Source organism: Perissodus microlepis, chromosome 16 (assembly GCF_051167445.1).
Source record: "Perissodus microlepis isolate ML-2025 ecotype Zambia chromosome 16, ASM5116744v1, whole genome shotgun sequence".
Lineage (NCBI taxonomy): Eukaryota > Metazoa > Chordata > Actinopteri > Cichliformes > Cichlidae > Perissodus > Perissodus microlepis.
The window spans coordinates 3,719,596-3,742,416 of NC_140476.1; the positions used below are offsets into that span (position 1 = coordinate 3,719,596).

At 42.7% G+C, this 22,821-nt stretch overlaps 1 protein-coding gene across 3 annotated transcripts in view; it reads right to left on the bottom strand.

Moving 5' to 3' along the window:
• Positions 1-22,821, bottom strand: part of hdac4 (histone deacetylase 4) — a 119,970-nt gene that overhangs the window by 20,418 nt on the left and 76,731 nt on the right. For all 3 annotated transcript variants that reach the window (XM_084908257.1, XM_084908255.1, XM_084908258.1), the window contains 13 exons: positions 18,994-19,122; positions 18,776-18,882; positions 16,189-16,308; positions 15,711-15,921; positions 14,490-14,707; positions 9,919-10,191; positions 8,711-8,897; positions 8,256-8,389; positions 7,407-7,509; positions 6,268-6,314; positions 3,043-3,150; positions 1,126-1,181; positions 850-937 (listed from right to left, as the gene is read on the bottom strand). In XM_084908257.1, the coding sequence (XP_084764383.1) occupies positions 850-937; positions 1,126-1,181; positions 3,043-3,150; positions 6,268-6,314; positions 7,407-7,509; positions 8,256-8,389; positions 8,711-8,897; positions 9,919-10,191; positions 14,490-14,707; positions 15,711-15,921; positions 16,189-16,308; positions 18,776-18,882; positions 18,994-19,122 (1,781 nt within the window). The remainder of the gene's footprint in view (positions 1-849; positions 938-1,125; positions 1,182-3,042; positions 3,151-6,267; positions 6,315-7,406; positions 7,510-8,255; positions 8,390-8,710; positions 8,898-9,918; positions 10,192-14,489; positions 14,708-15,710; positions 15,922-16,188; positions 16,309-18,775; positions 18,883-18,993; positions 19,123-22,821) is intronic.

Sequence of the window (22,821 nt, forward strand, 5' to 3'; positions counted from 1 at the left end):
GAGAGTCCTATACTGCCAGACTATATCATCTCCTTCCAGCCTGTTGCGATGTCACAAAAGGATTCAGCATGATTCAATAAAACACTCGACTTCAACAGCTGCTCACTTTTGCCAAAAGCGTCAGTTATAAATGACCTCATTGTCTATGTCTATGAATGCTATAGTACACAATTTCTAAAAATGTCCCGGCGGCTGGAGGCGAGTGCCATGACAATGAGCCTGCACTCAGCGTCCCCCTGTGACAGACAGAGAGGAAATTAAAAGGCCCTTCAAAGGCTTTGGGGAATGGCCGTGACCAGCCAGGGATGCCACTGAACAGCACCGCTCCTGGACACGACAAAAGCTCCGTCATACCTTCTTATAAATTTTATTTTTTTCTCTGTGAAGAAAAAAGGGATAGCATCTGACCCAAATAGCCAGACAAGAGCTCAGTTTGCGGCTGCTATGTTCATAACCCCTCGCAATTTAAAAACAAGTGGAACAGATAACATAATGAGGATTTTTATATTTTTACTGCCTCATGAATCTAGTAGCTATTTTCTTTTCTTTGTTAATAGAAGTTAGTGAGACGTTTGTGCCTTTGTCAGCTGACAGTCTCTTTCTTTCACACTTTATGGTATAAAAAATTATTTTAAAGTAGTTATGCAGAAGGGATTATTCTGGGATACAACACGAGCATAAAGAGAAACAAAGAGTAGCTAGCCCACGTTATCAGTTTCTCTCTCAACTCTTTGTCCTTCAAGTGAGAGCAGACGTCTACAGCTCTGTGTTGCACCTACAGATCACCAATGCACTACCTGTGCATACAGGTATGCTGTCATGTAACAAACATCCCACTGAGAAACTCACCCAGTCTACGATGAGGATTTTACTGACATTGAGCCTCTGCTGCAGGAGCTTGGCTGCTATGGCGACTGAGTTAAAATAACAGAAACCCCTGAGGATTGAACAAAAAAAAAAAAAAGAGAAGAAGACAGCAACAAAATGATGACATTTTAAATTTTATACTCATGCTTAAGCAATATTATTTGCATCATGCAGTAAGTGCTGTATAAAAAGTACAGAAACACTGAATGTAAGAGGATGAGGAAAACAGCTTTGTAAGATAAGGTGTGGATTACTTACATAGGTGTGCTCTCCTCAGCGTGGTGTCCAGGGGGTCGAACGATAGCGAAGCCATTCTGTCGGCAAAAACAGATCACAGATGACACGCCTGCTCACTTCATTTAAAAGACTAGTAAAAAATAGTTTTCACAAATCCACTGCTGCATGCAAAAACCCACACATGGAAATCCATAACGACTGCGCTTGGACAGTTTCTTAATTGCTTATTTAACGTGGGGGCTTGGGATAGTGGGCCTACACAGGCTGAATTAGCCCCTCGTGTGGTCCCCTGGACAGGTGTCCAATCCATCACAGGGCTAACACAGAGTGACGCTTAACCACACACTCTCACATTCATACTTACAGCCAACTCATCACAAATTAACCTAAAAAGCATGCTAACACAACTGGACTATAACTATGAACACATTATTTTCCCAGCATCGCTATTTACCCCGTAAGGACGAGTAATGTGTCGATGAACAGAAAGAACACAAATACATTCAGAAGTATTAAAATCTATTTCTGTATTCTAAAGAATACAGATGTTAGCTTCTCCCACTGAAAGTGCATGCGTGTCCTCACGGGAACAATGAGTCTGTTAAGGCGAGCTTTGTCAAGGCAGTACTCCAAGCAATTGTTTTTGGAGGGTCCCAGCGCAATGTGGGGACATTAGATAGATGTTTGAGCTTATGTAGAGCGATTGCAAACTGGACTAATGATGTTGAGTCAGCTGCAGCGGATTAGCAGCCAGCCGGAAGATTACTGTAGCGACAACTGCCTCTACTGGTTTCCCCACACACGGTTAAAGAACTCTGTACGGTACCATATGTATGTGAGGGAGTGAAGTTTCTCTATACAAAGAAAAAAGTAATTAAATTAAAACAGACGTGGGGGGAAACAGAAAGTAGCAGCCGCAGAGACAGAAGTGTGTGTGTGTGTGTGTGTGTGTGTGAGAGTGAGGGAGTGAGGGAGTGAGGGAGTGTGAATGTGTGCCTTCAGTAGATTTATGGCTTTCTGTGGAGTTCATAGAGTTGTTGGTGCAGGTGGAATTTGGTCATTTGGCCATGAAGGATCCTTAGAGAACCGTCTGCATGTGTGTAAGCATGCGTGTGTTTGTGTGAGTGTGTGTGTGTGCGTGTGTATACAAGCATTAATTTGAGGGTAAGTCAATACCAGCAAACTTTAAGCAGGAAATCACTCAAACTAAACTGTGTTGTTGTTAATTGTGCAAAGTGATGCACAATCACTCATGCCCACTCAACATGATGGCAGGATGCTAGCAACCCCACCCAAAACTCAGCTGGGTATCAGCATGGTGTGCTACTGTTATGCTATACTGGTGCAAAGCTAACGCTAACCTGGTCTGCAGGTGGCTTTGGTGCAACACTTCTAAAGGGGGCCTATTAATGGGGACTGCTGGCGCTTGCGGTGCGTGTGCACCGGGTCTCCCTGCTGGGTTCAAACAGCAAGCCGCCACCGCCACAGACGCACGAGTCTGGCTGGGATGGGGAGAGGCGTGATGGGGTGGGGATGTCTGTCTGGGAGGTGCGAAAGTTGGTTCTGGAACTTTTTCCTTGTTTTTTTTCTTTAAGGTGTCTGGAAGTACGGCCAGATAGCACATTACTAGAGGTGACCTGATATAGTGCTCTCTTTGCGCTGGGCCTTGTTCTGTCTGTAAGCCTATGTGACTGGAACTCAGGTGGAAAATCGACTAGAGCAGTAAGACCTTAACAAGGATATTAAAATCAAACCCCTCGAAGTTGGAGGGGACCAATTATACTGCAGAGTCCATTTGAGTTAGGTTTCACATAGCATTTAAAGGTTAACGCACATTTACCCGCTCCTAAAGACCACAAGTGCTCCAATGCCTAAAAATACACTGCAGCCCTGCAAACAGCCATGACTAATCGAACTCCACGGAGCATCCAAACCAACCTTCAGTTCTCCCGATGCTACTTTGAAGACGAGCTCCACCACAGAGCCAACAGCCAGACGCGCTGCGCTGGATGAATGGACTTCATTCCAAATGGTGTCGCTGTCCACCTGCCAACACACACAAACACACATGAGGCCTTGTATTGTTTAAATAACATTTTCAAACGAAGCCAAAATATGCAACTCCATACTGTTTTCCACTTATCTATATTTTGCTGGTGTTACTGACAGCACTTGAGTGGGGCAGAAGTCGTAAAACTGAGCACATTTGAAATCATTTAGCTTGTGTCATTTCACAGCATCAAAGTTACTCTTTGAAAGTTTGTCTGCAGTGGTGCAAGAAGGGCTGGAAAATTTATTCACTGTGAGGAAAACAATAGAGAGAAACACTACGAGACATAAAATTGGAGGATTCATCGTGCTGTGTATAATACAACAGACTTTCTAAAAATCCCTTTGATCCTTAAGGATATGACACTGTAACTCTGCACTCCAGAGACCAATCAAAGATTTAAGTATAATATGATGAAAACACAAAAGCCTTAATTAATAACAGGTTAAGCAGCAAATTTATAGTAAGCTGTCAGTTTATGCGTCAGTTTTAAGGTTAAACCATATAGAGGAGTTTTCAGGCAAACAACAGATATTTAGAGACATTCCATAATTTATCCACCTTAAAATATTACACGACAGAAGAAAAAAAAAAACGATTAAAAAATTCATTTATTTTTTGGTATAGAACATGAGGTTTTTAAAAAAAAAAAAGAAAAAAAAAAAAGACTAAAATGCACGTGTGTGTGTGTGTGTGTAATCATATCTTTGTGGGGACCAAGAAATGGACGTTTACTACACGTGTGAGGACCAAAATCCTGGTTCCGGCAAGTCTGAAGGCATTTCTGAGACTCAAAATGTGGCTTTAGTGACAGGGTTACAATAGGGTTATGGTTAGGTATAGGGTAAGGGTTAGGCATTCATATTTCATGGTTAGGGGTAGGGTGAGGGGATAGGGAAAGCTTTATGTCAATTAGATATACCCATAAGATATGAATACCCGACGTGTGTGTGTTTGAGCATGCTTAGACACGGGGCAACTATTCAGTGGTCAAGCCTGATTAATGCAGAAGCACGGGCAGCCCCCCCCCCCAGCCCAAATCACTACAGTACCTCCACACGCATGCATACAAGCCAAACAGACCACAATAGTCTGTGTGATTGATTGTACGCAGAGGGCCACGCACAGGATAATATACACACCCTCCATCAGGCATGGCAGATACTGCAGGCAGATGGAGCACACGATAAACACAGAGAGAAGAAGCTGGCTGAGGAAAAGAAGAAAGGGAAGGCCTGTGTGTCAGTGTGTTTTGAACCGTGCACACATGTGCAGAGCGGCCGACGCCAGAGCTCTAAGCGAGTCTTTCCTGATGTAAACCTGGGGGTCTTTGAATATGTTAACTTTAACCTGCCAGTCGCTCGCCCTTTCATCCACGCCGCTGGCCTTTCAGTCAGTCAACTGACCGAGTGGAACATTAACCTTAGCCACCCAGTCAGATCCTCGGTCCTTCAACCAGTCAGCGAGCCGAGCGAGTAGACAGCCTTTCAGGCAGCCGCCCCCCCTCTTCCTCCGGTCTCCAGTGACGAAACTGATCGAGGCCGGATGATTACTCCATAATAATATCCACAGAGAAGAAAAGGGGCTCTTTTAAAGTTGCGCCAAGAAAGAATTTGTCATGAAATGAAACTGTGGAGCGCTCAACATACACTAAAGATACAAAAAAAAGGAGGGAGTGAGGAAGTATGGAGTGCATTGTTGATGAGTGACTAATGGAACCCAATGTGAAGAGCGGGGAACGCGGTGTAAGTGGATGACAGTATGTAGTAGCCGAGTCAATGACTGAGCGAGCGAGCAAATCAAGAGTCAAGTGAGTGAGTGAATGGGAAACTGAATCATATATACAAGTCAGGTTAATGAGCGCAAACAGATGCTGCTCTGAAGCAGCGTGAGTGCTTTATTATTTCCCATGTTGATGTTTAGTTTTGCCTCGAGCCTGGAGGGGGACACAAGCTCGTCGGGGAAAAGTGAAAGGGAAGTAGTGCGTGTGTGTGTGTGCGTGTGTGTGTGTGTGTGTGAGTGTGTGTATGTGTTAGAGGCAGAAAATAGCGGGAACGTGCTGGTATGACAGAATGATGGTTCTCCACAGGCTGACAGCTTAATTTCAACCCCCTTCCTCTGCAAGCGAGTGAGTGTGTGTATGTAAGACTTGTATGTGTGTGTATGACAGGAAAACAACAATTTAGTCCCATTTGCCATTATAAAGAGCAGAACGGAGCAACGCAGAACTCTGGCTTTTCTTGTTCCCACCGCAGCAGCAGGAGTGGTGGCCCCAAAGGAGGCAAGAAGAGGAGAAAGGAAACAGAGGTATGAGGAGATGAGGAACGATGTAGAGAGATCAAGTATGTGGCAAGGTAGGCATGATGTAGCCTTTCAAATGCTCAATATTGTGAAGACAACAACAAAAAAAGCATGGAAACACACACATGCACACACACACATGCACACACACACAAACAGGTGCACAACTGTTCCAATGTATCCGTTTTCAGATACATTATCACTTCCAACTTGAAGCAGCCATCGAAATCATTGCCTTAGCACACAAGCATCCCCAAACACAAACTATGCAATGCACACAAACAAAGTCATACCCCCTGCTCCACACACACACACACGCACACACACAGCTCGTAACATCTGGTTACAATTACTAACACGGCGGAAAGGCGAGCAACAGCTTTTGTTGCCTCTGGTCCTTGAGGGGTGGTGTTTGTGTGTGTTTGTGTGCGTCTGCGTGCTAGTGTGTCAAGGCTGTGTGTGTGTGTGTTTGTTTGGTGCAACGAGAACAAATGGGACCATTATTTAGGCAGGGGGCAGAATGAGTGGGCGAAGGAGACACTTATTATACTGCTATTTGATAAGGCTGAAACTATGCTTATTTGCTTCGTTCCAGAGTCTGATGGAGCTGTGTCAGATGGGTATTGATTAGACTAACACTGTTGTAAAAACACAAGCGTCTATTACAACAATTTTCCACTGAATAAACCAGTATGACTAACAATGGCCTTTTCCAAGAAATATCAAGAGCGCAAATTACAAATGCTTAATTAGACAGTGAATATTTGGAAGATGACTTAAGCATGAATTAACAAACAGAGTAAGTGACTTACCCCTATGCCTCCACACGGCAACCTCACAAACATGGGATTTACTGAACCTGAAGAGAAAGAAATGAAGTGAGGAATTAGAAAGAGAGAAAGCAAAAGTGAAAGGTTATTAAGGGAAGAGGTTGCACTGCAGACTCACGGACACCCTTAAAACCAACTATTTGACTTTGTGACCTTATCTAACAGCAACAGTACACAAGGGCATGCTTTAATTAGGTGAGGTGAAGAAAAAAGTATCTGCTTGACCTCTCAATCAAGCCTTCTTCAGGAAAAAAAATCTAGATTTGGCCAGAGAGGGGTCAGTTTGTCACTGAAGAAGAAAATCAATAAACTTCACATTTCTGACATGTCTGAAAACAAACTAAGCTGACGTAGTTACTGAACCTGAGTCGACTCTTTTCAAATGTGTGCTTACACTTTTAATTTCCTTTCAAACAAAACAACATCAGCTTACTTTATTATTTGTAATTTCTTTTGAAATTAAATCTGACTGCTTAACATAATCCTAATCCAGAGTTAAACACTACACCACTAACAGATATTTAATATAGTGTGAATACTTTAATTCCTGATTAGCCGCCACCTTTGTGGTTTATTCCTTTACTCCAGCTCTTACTGTAGGCTATCCCACTTGTACGCTGAAGCTCACACAGGAGTATCTGGTAAGACTCCTGTGTGAGCAGTAATAATAAGAGGAATTTATGCCTCCACTGAATGAAAGCCAAGATCACCACTGGGGCTCGCCACTTTGGTTTTTTCACAAAATGCAGACTACTTCACTACACCTGCACTTTAAGGCCAGACATAAGTGACTAAGCAGCCTGTGAGACTTTTAGTTTAGCAGCTCTAGTTGGTCCTTGTCTTATCGTAACACCTCTGGGGACTTTATTAGAAGGACCTTTAGTTATGATACGATTTAAGCATTAGAACAGATTCCTTTAAACGGACCCTGCAGAGTCAGGCGGTCAACTCCAGACTTGTGAATAAATGCATGAAACTCTACAATTCTCAAAAACCCAGTAAGTCTTAAAGCATCCACAGTTTTTTTAGACTAAACTAATGAATAATCTAGTCTAGGAGGTGAAGCAGTGCACGCTTGGAAAAAGTGTGTTTGTGAATGTGTGTGAGGAAGCATGTCTTACTGTCTAGTTTCTGCCGCAGCGGGTTAGTTCCATATAGCATGACATGGGCTTCCGAGTGGACTGTTTGCAACTCCTCCAATGAGGCCTTCCTACCACGGATACACTGAAAACAGAGAGGAAAAAAAAGATACACAACTTCTGATTAGCTTTTCATGCTCCGCATTTAAACTGCCCGCAAAAACAGGATAGGAGAGCAGAGTTCTGCAGAAATTTTATCATATTGTTAGCCCGAAGAAATAATATACAGGGCGTCCCAGTGTTGTCACTGAGTCAGTTTAATATTAGATCATATTCGAAACCTCAATGTGAGAGTTTTCACCTATAAGGACAAGCGTTAAAAGAAGTGCATTAACACTGCCTCCTTCTGGCTACGACAACAACCTGCAATAAAGTGGTAAAACATCACTGTCAGGGGAAAATAACACAAACACTAATATATGAAACAATTTCCAATGACACAACAGCAAATGTGCTGTTTTTTTTCTGTTTTTTAAATATGGGCAGGTGTGGTGGGTAATTTGACTCCTGGCCTGCTCCATAAGTGTTCTTAGATGAGATACTGAACCCTGAATTGTCCCAGTGCACCTGACTATTTTAGAGGGTGTGTGTGCGACAGACAAGTGCATTATGAATGTGAGGGAAAACATATGAGCGTAGCTTCTAGTGTAGAGCGTTTAGCATCAATCAAACCAGGAGACGACTGCATAAACGTCAGTGAAGTTAACATTTGATTTCCCAACGTTTCCAAAGACTGACAACGATTCTTATTGTTTGCCTCTGAAAGCTAAATACTCATGTACATTTTCTAATTGTCCTTCAATAATAATACAAGTCTAACTTTGTCTTTACCTCACAGTGCGCCCTGAGGCCTGTTTCCTGCAGTCGGGACCAGATGCTCTGAATGCGGCCAGCGTGCTCTGGATGACTTGTTGTGCTACCACATATGCACTGGTGCTTCTGCATCAAAGACTCATACACAAGACCTGGGAAATTCACACACCACCACGCACAAACATATGGGTGATTATGCATCACTGACAACAAGGATAGAAACAGCTGTCACGATGACATTTTTACGGTCACACCATAAGACGTGGTGTGATTATCATCTATTGCACCTGCTTCTTCTAAAGCAACAGGTTATCATTGTGCAATAAGCAAAAACCCTGTTTAGGATGTTTAAACGCTGCACACAGCTACTCACTCTCTGCATTGTGTTTGATTACTGTGGTGCTCATGACAATAAAAAGCATCACTGCTGTGTGTGTGTATGTGCAAAGAAATAATTATGTAACTCAGCAGACCTGTAGTGAATCGAGGTTTGGCTGGCGGCTCCTGCACGACCATGGGGAAGGAGGAAGAGGCTGGCGATGACTGCGCTCTCGACAGAGGCCGGTGGGCAGCAAAATTGGCCGAAAGCCCGGCTGCTTCCATGGAGGCTTGGTAATTCCTCAACTGGTGGATCCGCTGCTGCTCTAAGAGCAGAGCCTGCTGCTCACAAACACAGACAGTGCAATATTCAGCAGAAAGCTGGGCTGCAATATGTGTATCCCACCAGAAGATGGCACCAAATACCAACATCTTCCTACTTGCTATAGCGCCCAGTTTAATCAGCTTCCATAAAGAGATTCTGTTGCAAAGAACCAAACTACATTTGGTTGTTGAAGCAACATTTTCTAGCTGACATAGTGTCAAACATGAGTGTTTCACATTAAGGCGTCAAAATTATTTTAAACTGCTTACAGAAAAGAAAAGTTATTATGTAACTATTTGGAGCATGTAATTGTTTTTAAAATGATCTGTAAGCACCTGAGTGGAATATTTCAGTGCTCGCTAAGCAGTCGTGTTTTCCTGCTCTGATGGGTGTGTCTGTCTACACTATGGGCGCCATGGCGACAGTGAGAGGAGTGTCTGATTGAATTTGGCTGAGCGGACAGCAGGGATGGGCTGGACATATTGAGGACATGGTGTCTCAATTGTGTATTAATGTGGCCAAAGAGAGACTGCGCTGTGCAAATTCACATGTAACAGAGAGATTTGTTGCTGCTAACAGCTTTTACATAAAATACTTGCACGTGTATGCCCGCATGAAGTTGTGCTACAGACTAATTTCGAGGATATTTATACACATATTTATAGTGGAAGCGGGTTGGGTAGTCAGTCCAGTCGGGAGGAAAGGCAGATCAAACAAATGTGGAGTGTAATGTTTCAGTCACAAGAAGCTCCATCTGTCACTGCTATCAGTGTGTTGTTCAGCCCAGCTACAACACCACTTACTGATTACTGTAATACAAAAAGAATCCTCCATACTGTGTAATCGCTGCCAGTTTGAATCATCATGCACATATATGAAGACATTATGTCAAACATATGAATCTGACACTGCTTTTAGAGTCATGCAAAAGAAGAAAGTTTCTCCCTTTTTATAAATGCCAGATTAAACTTGTGGAATTTGAATTACATGCCCAGTCCGTCTTTTCCACTCCAACTGGTCCCCGCCATTCGTGCTTACCTGTCTGAACAGGAAGTCCTGCTCAGCCTGCCTCTCTCTTTGCTCCCTCTCTTCTTGCTCCTGGGGATCCGGAGGCTCCTGCTTGATGACCACCCCACGTAGCAACCCCGTCTCTTGCCCAGAGGTAGGAGAGGAGGACGATGATGATGAGGAGAGCGCCTGGTGCTCCCTAAGCTCCTCCTCCGTCTCTTCTGGGTGACTCTGGTGTTGCCTGCCTGGTCCTGAGGCACCCGGGCCTGCAGCTGAGGCCTGATCGCCGGGCTTGGACATTATCTAGAGGGCAAAAAGACACGGCCAGGTCAAACTTTTGACGCAGTGGTTTGACGGTGTTATGCATGTTTTTAGAGGAAAAACTGGAACACTTTGGACATAAAAAAAAATATTCACATAACATTCGGCCAAGATTAGGGAGTCAACTGATGATGTTAGGAGCCAGTAACAGAAAGACGTTCCAGAAAACAGAAGAAAGACAGAACCGAGAGTTTCAAAAGCATGAAGGGAGGAAAGCACTAAGGAAACATCAGGGACAACATGCCCCAATTTAAAACTACACTTTGGATGTTTTTCATTCCAAAAATAACTGACTAATCAGTCCGCGCACAAAGATAATGAAAACAACCTTAGATAAACCCACCAAAAGCTAACATTAGCCGGGGCTTTTGACTTTTTGCACACACAGAAATAAACCACATCTGTACTCTGGATTCTGATAGGCTAGTTATTTGTTTTCAAACTAATGATATAATCTCCTGAGACTATGGATGAATTTTACTGCTAAGTTCGTCGTGTCTGAACCTGTAAGAGAAAAGAAAAAGCGAGGAAAGAGAGTGGAAGCACCGCAGAGGGGGGATTGTAATAATCTTGTTTTGGCAGCTGCCCTCGTCCCTGTCGTCACAGACCTCAACCTTGATGTGCAGGTCATGATTGGACAGGACCACTGTTTGTGCTTGGAACACACACACACACACACGGCTGGCATATTGCCCAGGGAACAGTCCATTGACGTCAGAGAGAGCAGGCTCTTGCCTCATCCCAGTCCCTCTTCTCCAAACAAACTCAAAACACTCCTGCCACACTGACTCTCTTCCTTTCTCTCTCAATTTGTTCTCTTTCCCTCTGTCTAACCCTTCTTCTTTTACGGACGAAATAGTGGCTGGGACGTGAACCATAAGGGGGACAGACACTAAATAACCCTGTTAAATCAGCTGGAAGAAGGGGAGGAGAGACGGGGTGGTGGAAACACTTGATACACTCAGACTCTGTGCGTTTATTTCTCTCCCCTAAGCACACCGCTATACCACCATAGCTATCGGGGGTAATTAATGGCACACAACAAGCTCAGGTTGGAACCATTTCAAGATTCTTTCATTCATTTCTTTCTTTCTGCTGCAGAAAAAAGCCAAAAGTTTTCAGGAAGACCCCTTTTTCCTGCTGACTTGACTGATAGATGCAAATAGGGAAGGGAAGGAAGACTGCAGATGAGTCAAGTGGTGGATATCCAAGGGTGAAAAGGGTAAATGAAATAACTCCTGCCAACAGGATATTTCTACATAATAGTTAGCACCACTTTTAAGAGTCAAATGGTAGGCGTTACATGCATCACTGGAAACATATTCGTCCCACGCTGCTAACTTTAGTCGCGTATTTTCCCACGTCAAACAGAAATATAGCAGATATTAAAACCAGCTCGCAGCAATCAATATTTCTTGGGGATAATGTTAAAATTCCTCATTAAGTCTGATCTTTATGAGGCAAAAACAAAACAAAGGCAATGAGTAACTATGGAGTCCGCTGGGGGAACTTTTCCAATGACTTCCATGGTGCAATGATATTAGGCAACATTAAAAAGCAGGAAATGAATAGACACCTAAAATAGCACTGTCATAATCGTGCTTTGCGGTTAATGCAGGAGCTATAATTATAGTCACAAATATCAGAATAACAAGTCACACACACGGCAGTCAGACACGGACGGCGGGAGAACAACTACACCATTCAGTAGCTCGAGGTTTTATTCATTAATCTACTTCTGTGCATGACTTTGGTAAAATAATACACAGCACTATAGTAACGCTCAGTGATCATCATACGCCAAAGCATTTTCTTGTTGCGGTCTAAAGTTTAAAGTCTAGCTCTTCAGGTGTTCAGGTGATATTTTGAGTAATGGACTCAGGTTACATTTCTTGCTGAAAAAGGGCAGATCGTTAAAGTTAAAGGTGCCATTAAAGCTTTTTAAAGCTACGCAGAATGGCTCCAGTTAACTAAACAACCACCATCCTTTTTCTGTCCTGCGTCTTTTAACAACTTCATCCAGTCACTGAACTCCCGCCTCTTCTGAAAACCTCATTGGACGCCCTTTATTTAATCCTGTGTGATAATTCCAGGTTATCCACAGCTATATGAAGAGGAAATCAGCAGGTAAGGGATTGCTTGAAAGTCTATCGGAGGCCCGTCATGGACACCACACACACAAATACACAACTGTCATCCCTTCAAGCCACACAGGAGAAAATAGGCTGCGAGTAACCACGCCAACCCAGGGAAATAAAGAAAACTGTACAAAGACCTCAACGTTCCAGCAGCTTTAAATCCAGTATCTGTTTCCCATGAGGCAAGTCGGGAAACCAGTAAGCTACAATTAGACCCTAATAATAATAAAAATGAACTGACTTAATTGGAAGACTTATGTAGCAGAACTCAACGCAAAATTACACAGAACATTATAGCTCATTATAATTGCCGACAAATAACCTAATGGGATTTACAGAAATTGCTACAAGCTTCGGTGACTTTACACTTGTTCATTTTTATGCATATATGTTGTTCTGGGTGTACCGCAAACTTTGGCTGCTGATTGTTAGTGATTAGTGGGCAGCTCCTCACCTCATCCTCTGTGCAACTCAAACCATTTTAGTTCCAGTCTCTCTCAGCGCCTCCTTCTAATATGCATGCTTTGTCTGTCTCTTCCTCTTACTAGTGTATAAATCTTTATGTGGGGAAAAACTCTTTCTGCAGATACATGTTCAAGCCTGATCCCCAACCTGAAATATTGAGGTGACATCCACAACAAGAAAGATTACAAGAGGATGTTTCTGGTAAGTATGACACTCACTGCTTGCTTTTAATGTGATAAAACTATTGATTTAGTATCTTAATATAAACAATGGGGGATTTTTTTTGTAAGTTTGCCCACTTACAAATAAACAAACTGTCTTGTATTTTGTGGCAGTTTCGGTTTAATGGAGAGAGACAGAATAAAAGTCACTCAGTGATCCTCTGCAACCCAGAAAGATTTCTAGATCCCACAGACTAGGGGTTAGGGATACAACCAGTCAATTAAAGATACGCCAGAGCTCATCTTGTTATGTATATAAAGTACACCTCTCCACCATCATGTCAAGACCAAAAAGTTGTCCAAAATTGTCGAATGGACAACAAAAGCATCAGTAAGAAGCTTGGTGAGAAGGTGAAACTGAAGAAAACTAAAATGACCAACAGTCACCCTCAGTCTGGAGCCCCATGCAAGAGCTTGCAAGAGGATGATCATGAGAAAAGGTGGTGAATAAGAACAGTTGGGCCCACAGTCACCAAGAACACCACCACTGGTAATCTTTCAGCAGCTACAAGGTCCCCCTACTCAAGAAGGCACACACACAGGCTGGTCTTAGGTTTCCCCGTGAACATCTCAGTGACTCAGAAAAGGCCTGGGTGTCGGACGAAACCATGTTTACTGGGAGGAAAATGCTGAGTATGATCCACAGAACACCAACCCCACTGACAAGCAAAGAAACCTAAAGGATTTAAAGTTTCTGTGAAGAGGAGAGGACCAAAATCTCTCCTGAGGGGTGTGCAAACCTGGTGAGAAACTATAAGAAACATCTGTTTCTCTCCATTAAAATAAAACTACCATTAAAATTAGAGACTGTTCATTTCTTTGCACGAGAGCAAACGTACAAATTCAGCAGGGAGTCAAATAACTTTCCCCTATTGTGCATGGATATATATTTTTTTGGGGGGTGCTATGCCTTGAGTAGATGAATGCACGTCCATGATAAGCTGACAAAGCCTCGGATTTTCGATCACATTGATTACTTTTACAAATATTTACCTGATTATTTGAACCTTTGGGCACATTTAATGCAGCCATGTGACACAGTATATGAAATTGTGAATTTCAGCCACATAAATTATGACTGTATCATAGAGCAACTTCACACATAAGCTTGCACATACGCACACTCTTCAACAATGAAGCAGTGAGTCATATTTCCTGTGTGACCATATATGGAAGATGCTTCCTCTAGTGCACAGTTGCCAGGGTGACAGTGAGAAGCAGGGACACATGAACACAGAAAGAAAAAAAAAACTAGCTAAAAGACTTGCTAATTGCAGGCTGAATCATCCAGCTCTTGGAGAAAAGAAAATAGGACTCACAAACATTAACCAAGTCAGTGTCATGTAGATAGACAAACACTCACACACACAGTATATGGACAGACATACAGCTGCCTGCAATACTGCAGCTGTTCAGAGTTACTTTTGATACTGCGCACAGACATGTGTTGAAATACCTTGTTGATGATGTGCTGCTGCTGCTGCTGTTGGAACAGTTGTTTGTGCTTCTCCAGGAACTGCTGGTGCTGCTGCTGGACCACCAGGTGCTGCAGGGCCTGTGTCTGTCCGCACTGCTGCTGGGGCAGAGGCGCCGACTGCGTTCTCCCCAGGGGACGGTGGCTGCGCATGAGCTTGGAGACGGAGGGCGATGGCAGCGGTAGGCCACCCAGCCCAACTACAGAAAACACAGAGCGGTTGCAGGAAATGATCTCAAGCATTTTTTTCAAAAGCTGTGTCTTATTTCTGTAGCTCCACTCATCATTCACACATATTTTAGGTGATAATTTTAGGTGATTTTATTTCATCTACTTAAAAGAGACTGGAGGCTTTACAACTGGAACCACAGGGGCCCCTCTCATATGACGGATGGAAACTGTTACTCAGGAATACCGGCTGCACATTTTAGCTGCAATGCAGTGCAGGTCCTGCTTTTTTCTAGCTGAAGTGATCATTTAAAATAAGATAATGTCAGACAAGTTTGCCACATTTGTCTCCACTTATAAATTTCAGTAGCTTGGTTCAAGCAGGCCCTGCAATATAAACAGTAAAATAGATCATGCATTAAATGTACTGTAAGTGACAGAGTTTCACTCCTCAGGCTGAATCACATCTGAGCAATCAAAAGGCCAAACAAGGATTGATTTTAGCAAAATGTATCCTTTGACAGCTATTTAGGTCTTTATTAGTGTTTTTAATTCATCTCCATTCATAAACAATGAGCAGCAGAAGGAAGAGGAAGTCTTGGCCCTCATATATGCCAGCTTCATGGGAAGCTTTCCAAAAAAGATCGGCATTCATCTTTAGAGGCCAGATTCAGCAGACAATAGCCAATGAGATCACAGATTGCAGCAGTACAGAATGAACTTTGAGATCATTGTCCAAATCCACGACAAATAATCTCAAATAAAAATCGTATTTATTTTATTCCTTAAAAATCGTTGACGTTTTTTTGCTCAAATCATTAGAACCTTGAATTGTGTGTATGTAATCTTTCCAGTAATTATTTTGGCACACCTTGAAACATAATACTGTTATTGCTAAAGCTTAGAGAAGAAACAGCAAAATATTTGGGCTTTAGATTCTTTCGGTGGACCACACAGTATCAATAATTCAGACCTCACCCACTGTTTGAAAGAGAGAAAAAGAAAAATCCTGCAAATGTTGCAGTGAAAACTGACCCACTGGACTGTGGCTTGGATCCAGCAGTACCATGTGTTGGAGGAGGGGGTTGTGACCCGCCGTGCCCCCTCCGGGGCCCTCCCTGTCCAGTGCTGAAGATGCCAAGTAGGAGGGCAGGTGGGAGGGCAGGAAAGGAGGGGTCAGTGGAATGCCCTGCTGCAATGCAGGCAATGCCAGATGACTCTCGCCATCTTGGTGTCCCGATACCACCTACAAAGAGATTGAGACACAGGCAGGGAGAGGGAGAAAGAGATGTTAAGGTGGGGAAAGAAGGAAAGAATGAAGGCAATGACAAGACTGACAAGTTCAAATCCAGTTACAGACTCTGTAATATCCATTGTATTTCTAAGGAAACTAACCAATGAACCTTCTCCACAGTGATGAGAATAATTACAGTACAACTAATGAACGATTCGCTATAACTAATGTCATATCTAAAAGTTTGATTCTGTGGTATTTTCTTTTAAATGGACTCACAGTGCTAGCAGGTCCTGTGGCTGGCAGGCCCAGGGTGATGTTGGGCAGAGAGGGAGAGGTGTAGAGAGAGAGCTGGCTAACTGACCCTTCCCGTGTTGCCAGTCTCTGGAGCAGCGAGGTCTGCAGACACATTCGCATTGACATAAATACAGTGCAGATCCAAGAAAACAGTGCTGTGTACAGTGCAAGACTTTTCCATCTCTCTCACACATACAAATGCACACACAGCCATGGATATTAGATTCATTTAAATCTATTTACCACAATATGTAACCACAGCTATGGCATGAATAATCCAAATATAACATTAACCTAAAATCAAAACTTCCCCCTAAAATTAAAAATGACTTGCTTTATGAAGACTTAAATGATGACACTGATTAAACAGATGCGGGTCTCTCTGCAGGTGAAGAATGAAGCCAAAGCTTAACAGCCAAAAACTGCAGTTCCTCAAACTGCCACTTGAGGCTGGCATCAAATGCACGTGAGTCCACAGAGAATAACAGAATAGCAGAAATAAACATGTTTACATCCTGGCACCAACTCTTTTGGTCTTCCTACTTACTTTCCCCATTATGTCAACTGTATGGAGCTTTTTATACCTCACCTAACACCACAGGGTCAGGCTGTGGTCCAGGCTCTTTTACACAGAGTTCGGTCATGAAAGGGTTACAGACCCAAAGAGACAGAAGCAACAAGGTTAACTTCAGAGTATACCTAGCCTATCGGGCTGAAGGCCACTGACGTATACCTGATGATTTTGGAGCTGAACTTTTGAAAGTACCCCTCGTGTCTCTTTGGATGTAAAACATGTTTTTTATCCACTCGTGCGGCTCGTTATAAAATGTGAGATCACTTAAAAATTGCAGAATGAATAAAAATATGTCGATGGGATTCCAGGAATCACATTCGGAGACTCCAACTGTCTCAAGATGTGCAGAGTTCACCATTTTTGCACCTGAGAAAGTTTGTGATGCGGGTTATTTGTTCTTGAATTTTCTGTGTAGCCTGTATGACTCACACATTATGACCTGGAGTACTATAAATAACACCGTTTTGTGTGATTACTCTATGAATTTAGCTCTCGGTCTCATTGCTGTTATTTATTGAAACAGCAGTGAGACCCTTTTCTAAGAAAGCTGGTTGTCTCTCTGGGCCTTGAACACTTGTGTCCTCTGACGCAGACTCTATCACCCAGTTAAATGTTCTTAGAGTCATGTGGAAATAAAGGTGTGGCTGTTTGAAGCGACAGGTTTCTCTGAAGAGTGAAAATCTAGTATCATGTTCTTTTGTTACTTATCACTAATAAGCAGCTATCTGTGCATCTGTATAGTTTACTATTACAAACTGCTAACCACTTTTGGTAGCAGAGGTTGATGTCATGGTTAGGGATGGGTATCGTTTAGGTTTTATCCGATACCAGTACCAAACCGGTACTTTTGAAACGGTGCCAGTGCTTAAACGGTGCTCGAACCGGTGCTTAAAGAATGGAGAACACAAAATTTGTCCAAAAACCTCTCATGTTTAGCTGTTTTTTTGCAAAAAAGATAACAATGTTAGACTTTTCTGCAGCTATAGGGCATATATGGTATCACTCTTGGCTGGAAGCAGTGCTTAATCAATGGAAAAAACAGAAACTTTGTCCAAAAACCTCTCATGTTTAGCTGTTTTCCACTTTTTCTTTGGTCATTTTAGCCTTTTTGGCCAGGATGAAGGGAGTATCTGCCATCAAACAAGAAGACAGCCGCATGTAGCTATGATGATGTTTGCTAGTTCACCTTACATGCATTATTTTAATAACGTGGTTAGCCTACCCAACGTAAATTACACACGGACAACATTAAGCTACTCACGCAGAGAAGAACGGCTGCTGCTGCATCATCATCCGTCATCATTTCTGCTACACTGGCAGGGCTAGGGGCCAGGACTCTAATCTTCGGGTTCTTGGGGGATGTTGCTAACTCCGGGTCCGATAACAGGCACCACACCCGCAGTAGATGTGCCCGGTGTGAGGGCTCGCAGCAAGCTATCAAATACGGCGCATTTCTCGGCTTTTAAAAAAACGCTATGCGTCGCCAGGTGTTTCATCAGATTTGAGGTGTTACCTCCTTTGCACACTATCAGCTTAAAGCACTTGTTGCAGGCTGCTGAGTTTGCATCTTTTGCTGTGAAGTACAGCCAGACTTTGACCGCTTCGCCTTGGGCATTTTTAATCTGTAGCTCTGCTCTAAAAGAACGGACGCACCTGGGCCCGCCTACTATCCTTGGAAACGTAAAATGATTGGCTAGAATCTAAAGTGTATCACATCTCAGGGAAAAAAAGCACCAAAAGAAAGCACCGAAATGTGCGCTGCTTTTCGGTCTGTTTACTACCGTTTATGTCAGAACCGGTGCCATAATGGCACCGGATACCGGTACCCATCCCTAGTTCATGGTGGCCAAGTCCATCTTTCATATACAGTGTATGGATTAAATATACTCACAGGCTGATGCCTCTATTAAAATAAATTAACACTGCAAATCCTGGTGTCCTGCTTCACAAACACACATGTGCATACGCTATAATTAGAGATGTCATGATGTTTACCTCTCCTGGACTGCTGCAGATTGTGATCCCATTCTCTGTGGGGATGTTACTGGAGCCATTGTTGGGGGAACTGGGACCTGAGCCTGGTGCACTGTTACATGCAGACTCTAGAGTACATACAATGAATAAAAAATGAATCAACTTTCTGCACTGAAATGCATCAAACTGGGTTACTATTTGTGATAGCACCTTAAAACAACAGTGACAGGAGTCCTTACCAGCAACGTCTAGGGGACGCTTCTTAGCAGTAGCAAGGGGTCCATCTTTCCTACGGAGCAGAGGGCTGCTGCGACGCTCCGTCACCTTCTGTTTTAGCCGAGAACGAAGCTTTAGGTTGGGCTCAGAGGCTGAAAAGACACAAATGTCCACACATTTCAATCCAGTTTAAACGATTTAGTGCCACGTCACTACAACTGTCACCTCAAAGCATTTCACATTGTAATGTAAAGACGCTAAAATGTTACATCCGAAAGTAAATCAGACTTTCTTTGACTTAAACTCATGTCTGTTTGTAATGTCTATAACTGAAATAGCTGAGCTGCGACAGGGCTAGAGGCCTTTAATTTCTAACTAAAGCACCATTTCTAAAAATAAAATGTGTTACAGCTCAAGCTCGCCCCATAAGTGACTTAGTTTACACAGTTTCTCTAACCTGGCAGTCTGGCCCTCAGATTTGTGGGTCACACGAGTGGGAGCTCGTTTGTTGCCGTGTAGTGGTGCTAATGAGCTTGTCCCTATAGACCACACTGTATGCACTGGCTGACATATTTGGGAGCTGAGGTTTGCCATCATCATGTGACAGCGGGAAGCGGTGCAACACCAGGGGAAACAGCCAAATGGTAGTTTCCTTGACCCCACGCTTAATGATGCTGCCTTCACGCTCTGCTAATGAACACTGCTTGTTTCCAGACACTTCCAATTTAATACAAATACGAAAAATGAAAAGAAAACTGCCAGTGTTTTCAATTAGGTTACTACGCAAATGCTGTGTGTGGCTCTGTCTGTACACCGATGCTCCTGTTCTGGAATGGTGGTGTGGGAAGGCGCTACATGAGGTGCAGAGGCTTGTCAGAGGCAGGCGTATATCCGGGATTCCTGTCATGTCACGATCAGCGCCTGACATTTTCTGCGCAGTGCTGCTTTGGTGTGTCTGTCGTAGGCAGTTTACCAAACACAGGCAGTTTTATTCTCTCCTCCACTGGCTTCCTTCCGTTCACTTAGGTAAAGCACGACGGTTGACCACCAGTTGACCCTATGCTCGTCCCCTGACTAGGGCTGGGCCATATTATACCGTTCACGGTAATACCGGTATAATGTTAGGCAACGATAGGAAAATGAAATATCGCGATAGAATATGAGTAAAACGCGCATGCGCAGTGCCTTTGTTTTCATACGCACATGGCCTATTGTTGAGTGAAACAGATGAACCAGAATTGGTTTGTAAAAATGGTGCAACTTCAGTGATGTGGAACTGGTTTGGTGTTTGTCCGTCAGATACACGACAAAGCACATTTTTTTGCAGAACATGCAAGCGGCCGTCGTTATTGTCGTATTTGTCGGACTAAGATGCTCTTAAATCTGGGAGTAATCTGGGTCCTAAACCCCCCTCTTCAGGTCAAACGAACACTGTAGCATCACTGAGAGTTAAAAACTGTCTAAATTCTTTCATCTTTAATAAAACGATCAGCATTGCTGCTTTACCAGGTGTAACTATGAAGTTTAACTTCCAGGCATCCATGAAAACAAAATGTATTACATTTAACGGAGTTAGAAGTTAGCAGGAAGCTAGCGGAAGTTAGCTCGCTAGTTTCGCTAGTTACCTAAGCATGATATTGCATGTTCTGACTGAGAGATTTCTGAAAAAAATCAAACGTACAGCTCTGCTATCACTTCCAACATAAATGAAGACAGGAAACTAAACAGCAGTGACGTTTGTAGGGTTACTGAAGTTGGGCTAGCTGGTATATAACGATGTGCTACGTGATCGCTAGCGACACAGCTATGTTAGCATAACATAAACAGTGAAGCTGGAGGACGAACACTAACACTTTTCCACTTATAAAAGTTAACGTGAAGGTTCCTCATGGTTAGAGACAAATGCAATCGCATGGCAGGATGCTGTAAACAGACCAAACTTCAGTCAAGAGAACAACTGAGATAATCCATCCACAATACGAGGTTAGTCATTAATATACTGCAACAACATGGGAATAGAGCAGCTGCCAGAGAATTCAACATTAATGAGTCAATGGTACAGAAGTGGAGGAAGCAAGAAGAATGAGTTTAATAAAGTTTGATTTATCTGACTGCTTTGTTTCGCTTAATGTGCCTTATAATCCTGTGCACCTTATGGTCCGAAAAATATGTACTGCACACTGCAGTTTAATGTTGCAAAGCACCTCTTTTTAACTTCAGTGGATATTATACATGGTTATGCTCAGGATATGTCAGCCCATTTCTACTGGAAATGCCTTTTGGTTAAACTTTCAGCAAGGAATTTGCATTTGCACTGTTACATTTTTATAAAGCTTTAATGTACATAAAAACCAGCTTCTTGTTTAAGTGAAAATAAATGGAAGGTTGTCTTTTTGCGCTATTAATGTTGTGGAGTTGTATTTTGTCTCGCATCAATTATATCGTCAGTTATATCGTTATCGCAAATTTTCAAATATATATCGTGATAAATATTTTTGGCCATATCGCCCTGCTCTACCCCTGGCCTCATTCATTAGCCTCAGAGAAGGAGGCGGGGCTTTTTGGTACAGCCAAGTGGAAGCGATTGATTCTTTGTGTAATGTGGAGATTTATTCTGCAGCAGAAGAATTATTCTGGGTCATTACAAACCCTCTGGCCCCTAGAATGCTAATCAAAGTAGGATAATGCACCAAGTTTTAATGTACTTCAAAGAGGTGCTAGCTTTCATTATACCTTCTGGTCAGCGGGGATGAGATAAACTATCATGAATCTATAATGTCTAAGTACTTTTTCAAATGCACTCTCAATTTTAAGAGGAACAGTGCTGCAGAACTTATGAAAGTCAATTATTTAAAAAAGACCTCCTTCTTAGTGGAGGGCACTCTTCCAAAGTCTTTGTTAAGAGGGACGGGGAGAGTGAGGATAAAATGCTATGCATTAGTTTAACAGGAGGAGACCCTGGGAGAGTGAAGCCTGTGAGAAAAGGAGTGCAGTGCATTAAAGTTTTATTTTAGACTGTGACATGCTGAACTGTAACAGCCTGACCATTCTTTCAGTGCTGTCACGATAATGATAACTGACAAAAAAAACGATAATAACTGCACGTCAGATTTTCTCTGCTTTAATAATCTCTGATTTAATCAACAAAACAGAACAAAAGTTGGCCTTTGTGTAGTTCTCAGCCATTAAAAAAGGCAATCAATATCAGTGTTATCTTTGTATGAATGCCAGCATTCACTGATGAAGTTTGTAGCTGTCATAAAAGAAAGCATTCAACATAACTGGTTTACCTGACTGACTCTGTCTGGTTTAAACACGATTCAATTATTCGTTTAAATACTGGCAAGAGTAAGATAACCGTGTGCTGAGAATCTATGAGAAACTGAGCTGATCTACGTCCATCAAAAGTAGTTTAATGCACAAAGTGCCTCTCAGAGTTTCAGGTCTACCTGTGGACTGAGTCACATGCCCCTGCTTGTTTATGTGTACTGATACATTAGTAATAACTAAGAAAAAGCTAAATAGTCATCAGATGCTAGCCGATGTTTCTGAGCCACTCTGTTGCTCTCAAACTGGAGCGTTTACCTCCCTGCAAGCTTGCTCAAACACGATTGGTCAGTATGATTTGAACAATAATCAGACTAAAAACAGACCAAAAGGTTTCTGCAATCAAAAATCCCTCTGGTCTGTAGATTGTGTACATGAGCAGCCAGGCGATGGAAACTGAGAAGAAAGAACCACAAAGGTAGTTACAGCAGACACTAGAGAGATGCATTCAAGGTTGTTTTTTTTGTGTGTGAGAGTTATTACGATATGGAGTGCTAAAGGGAGCGGCTAGAGTGCGACCGCTA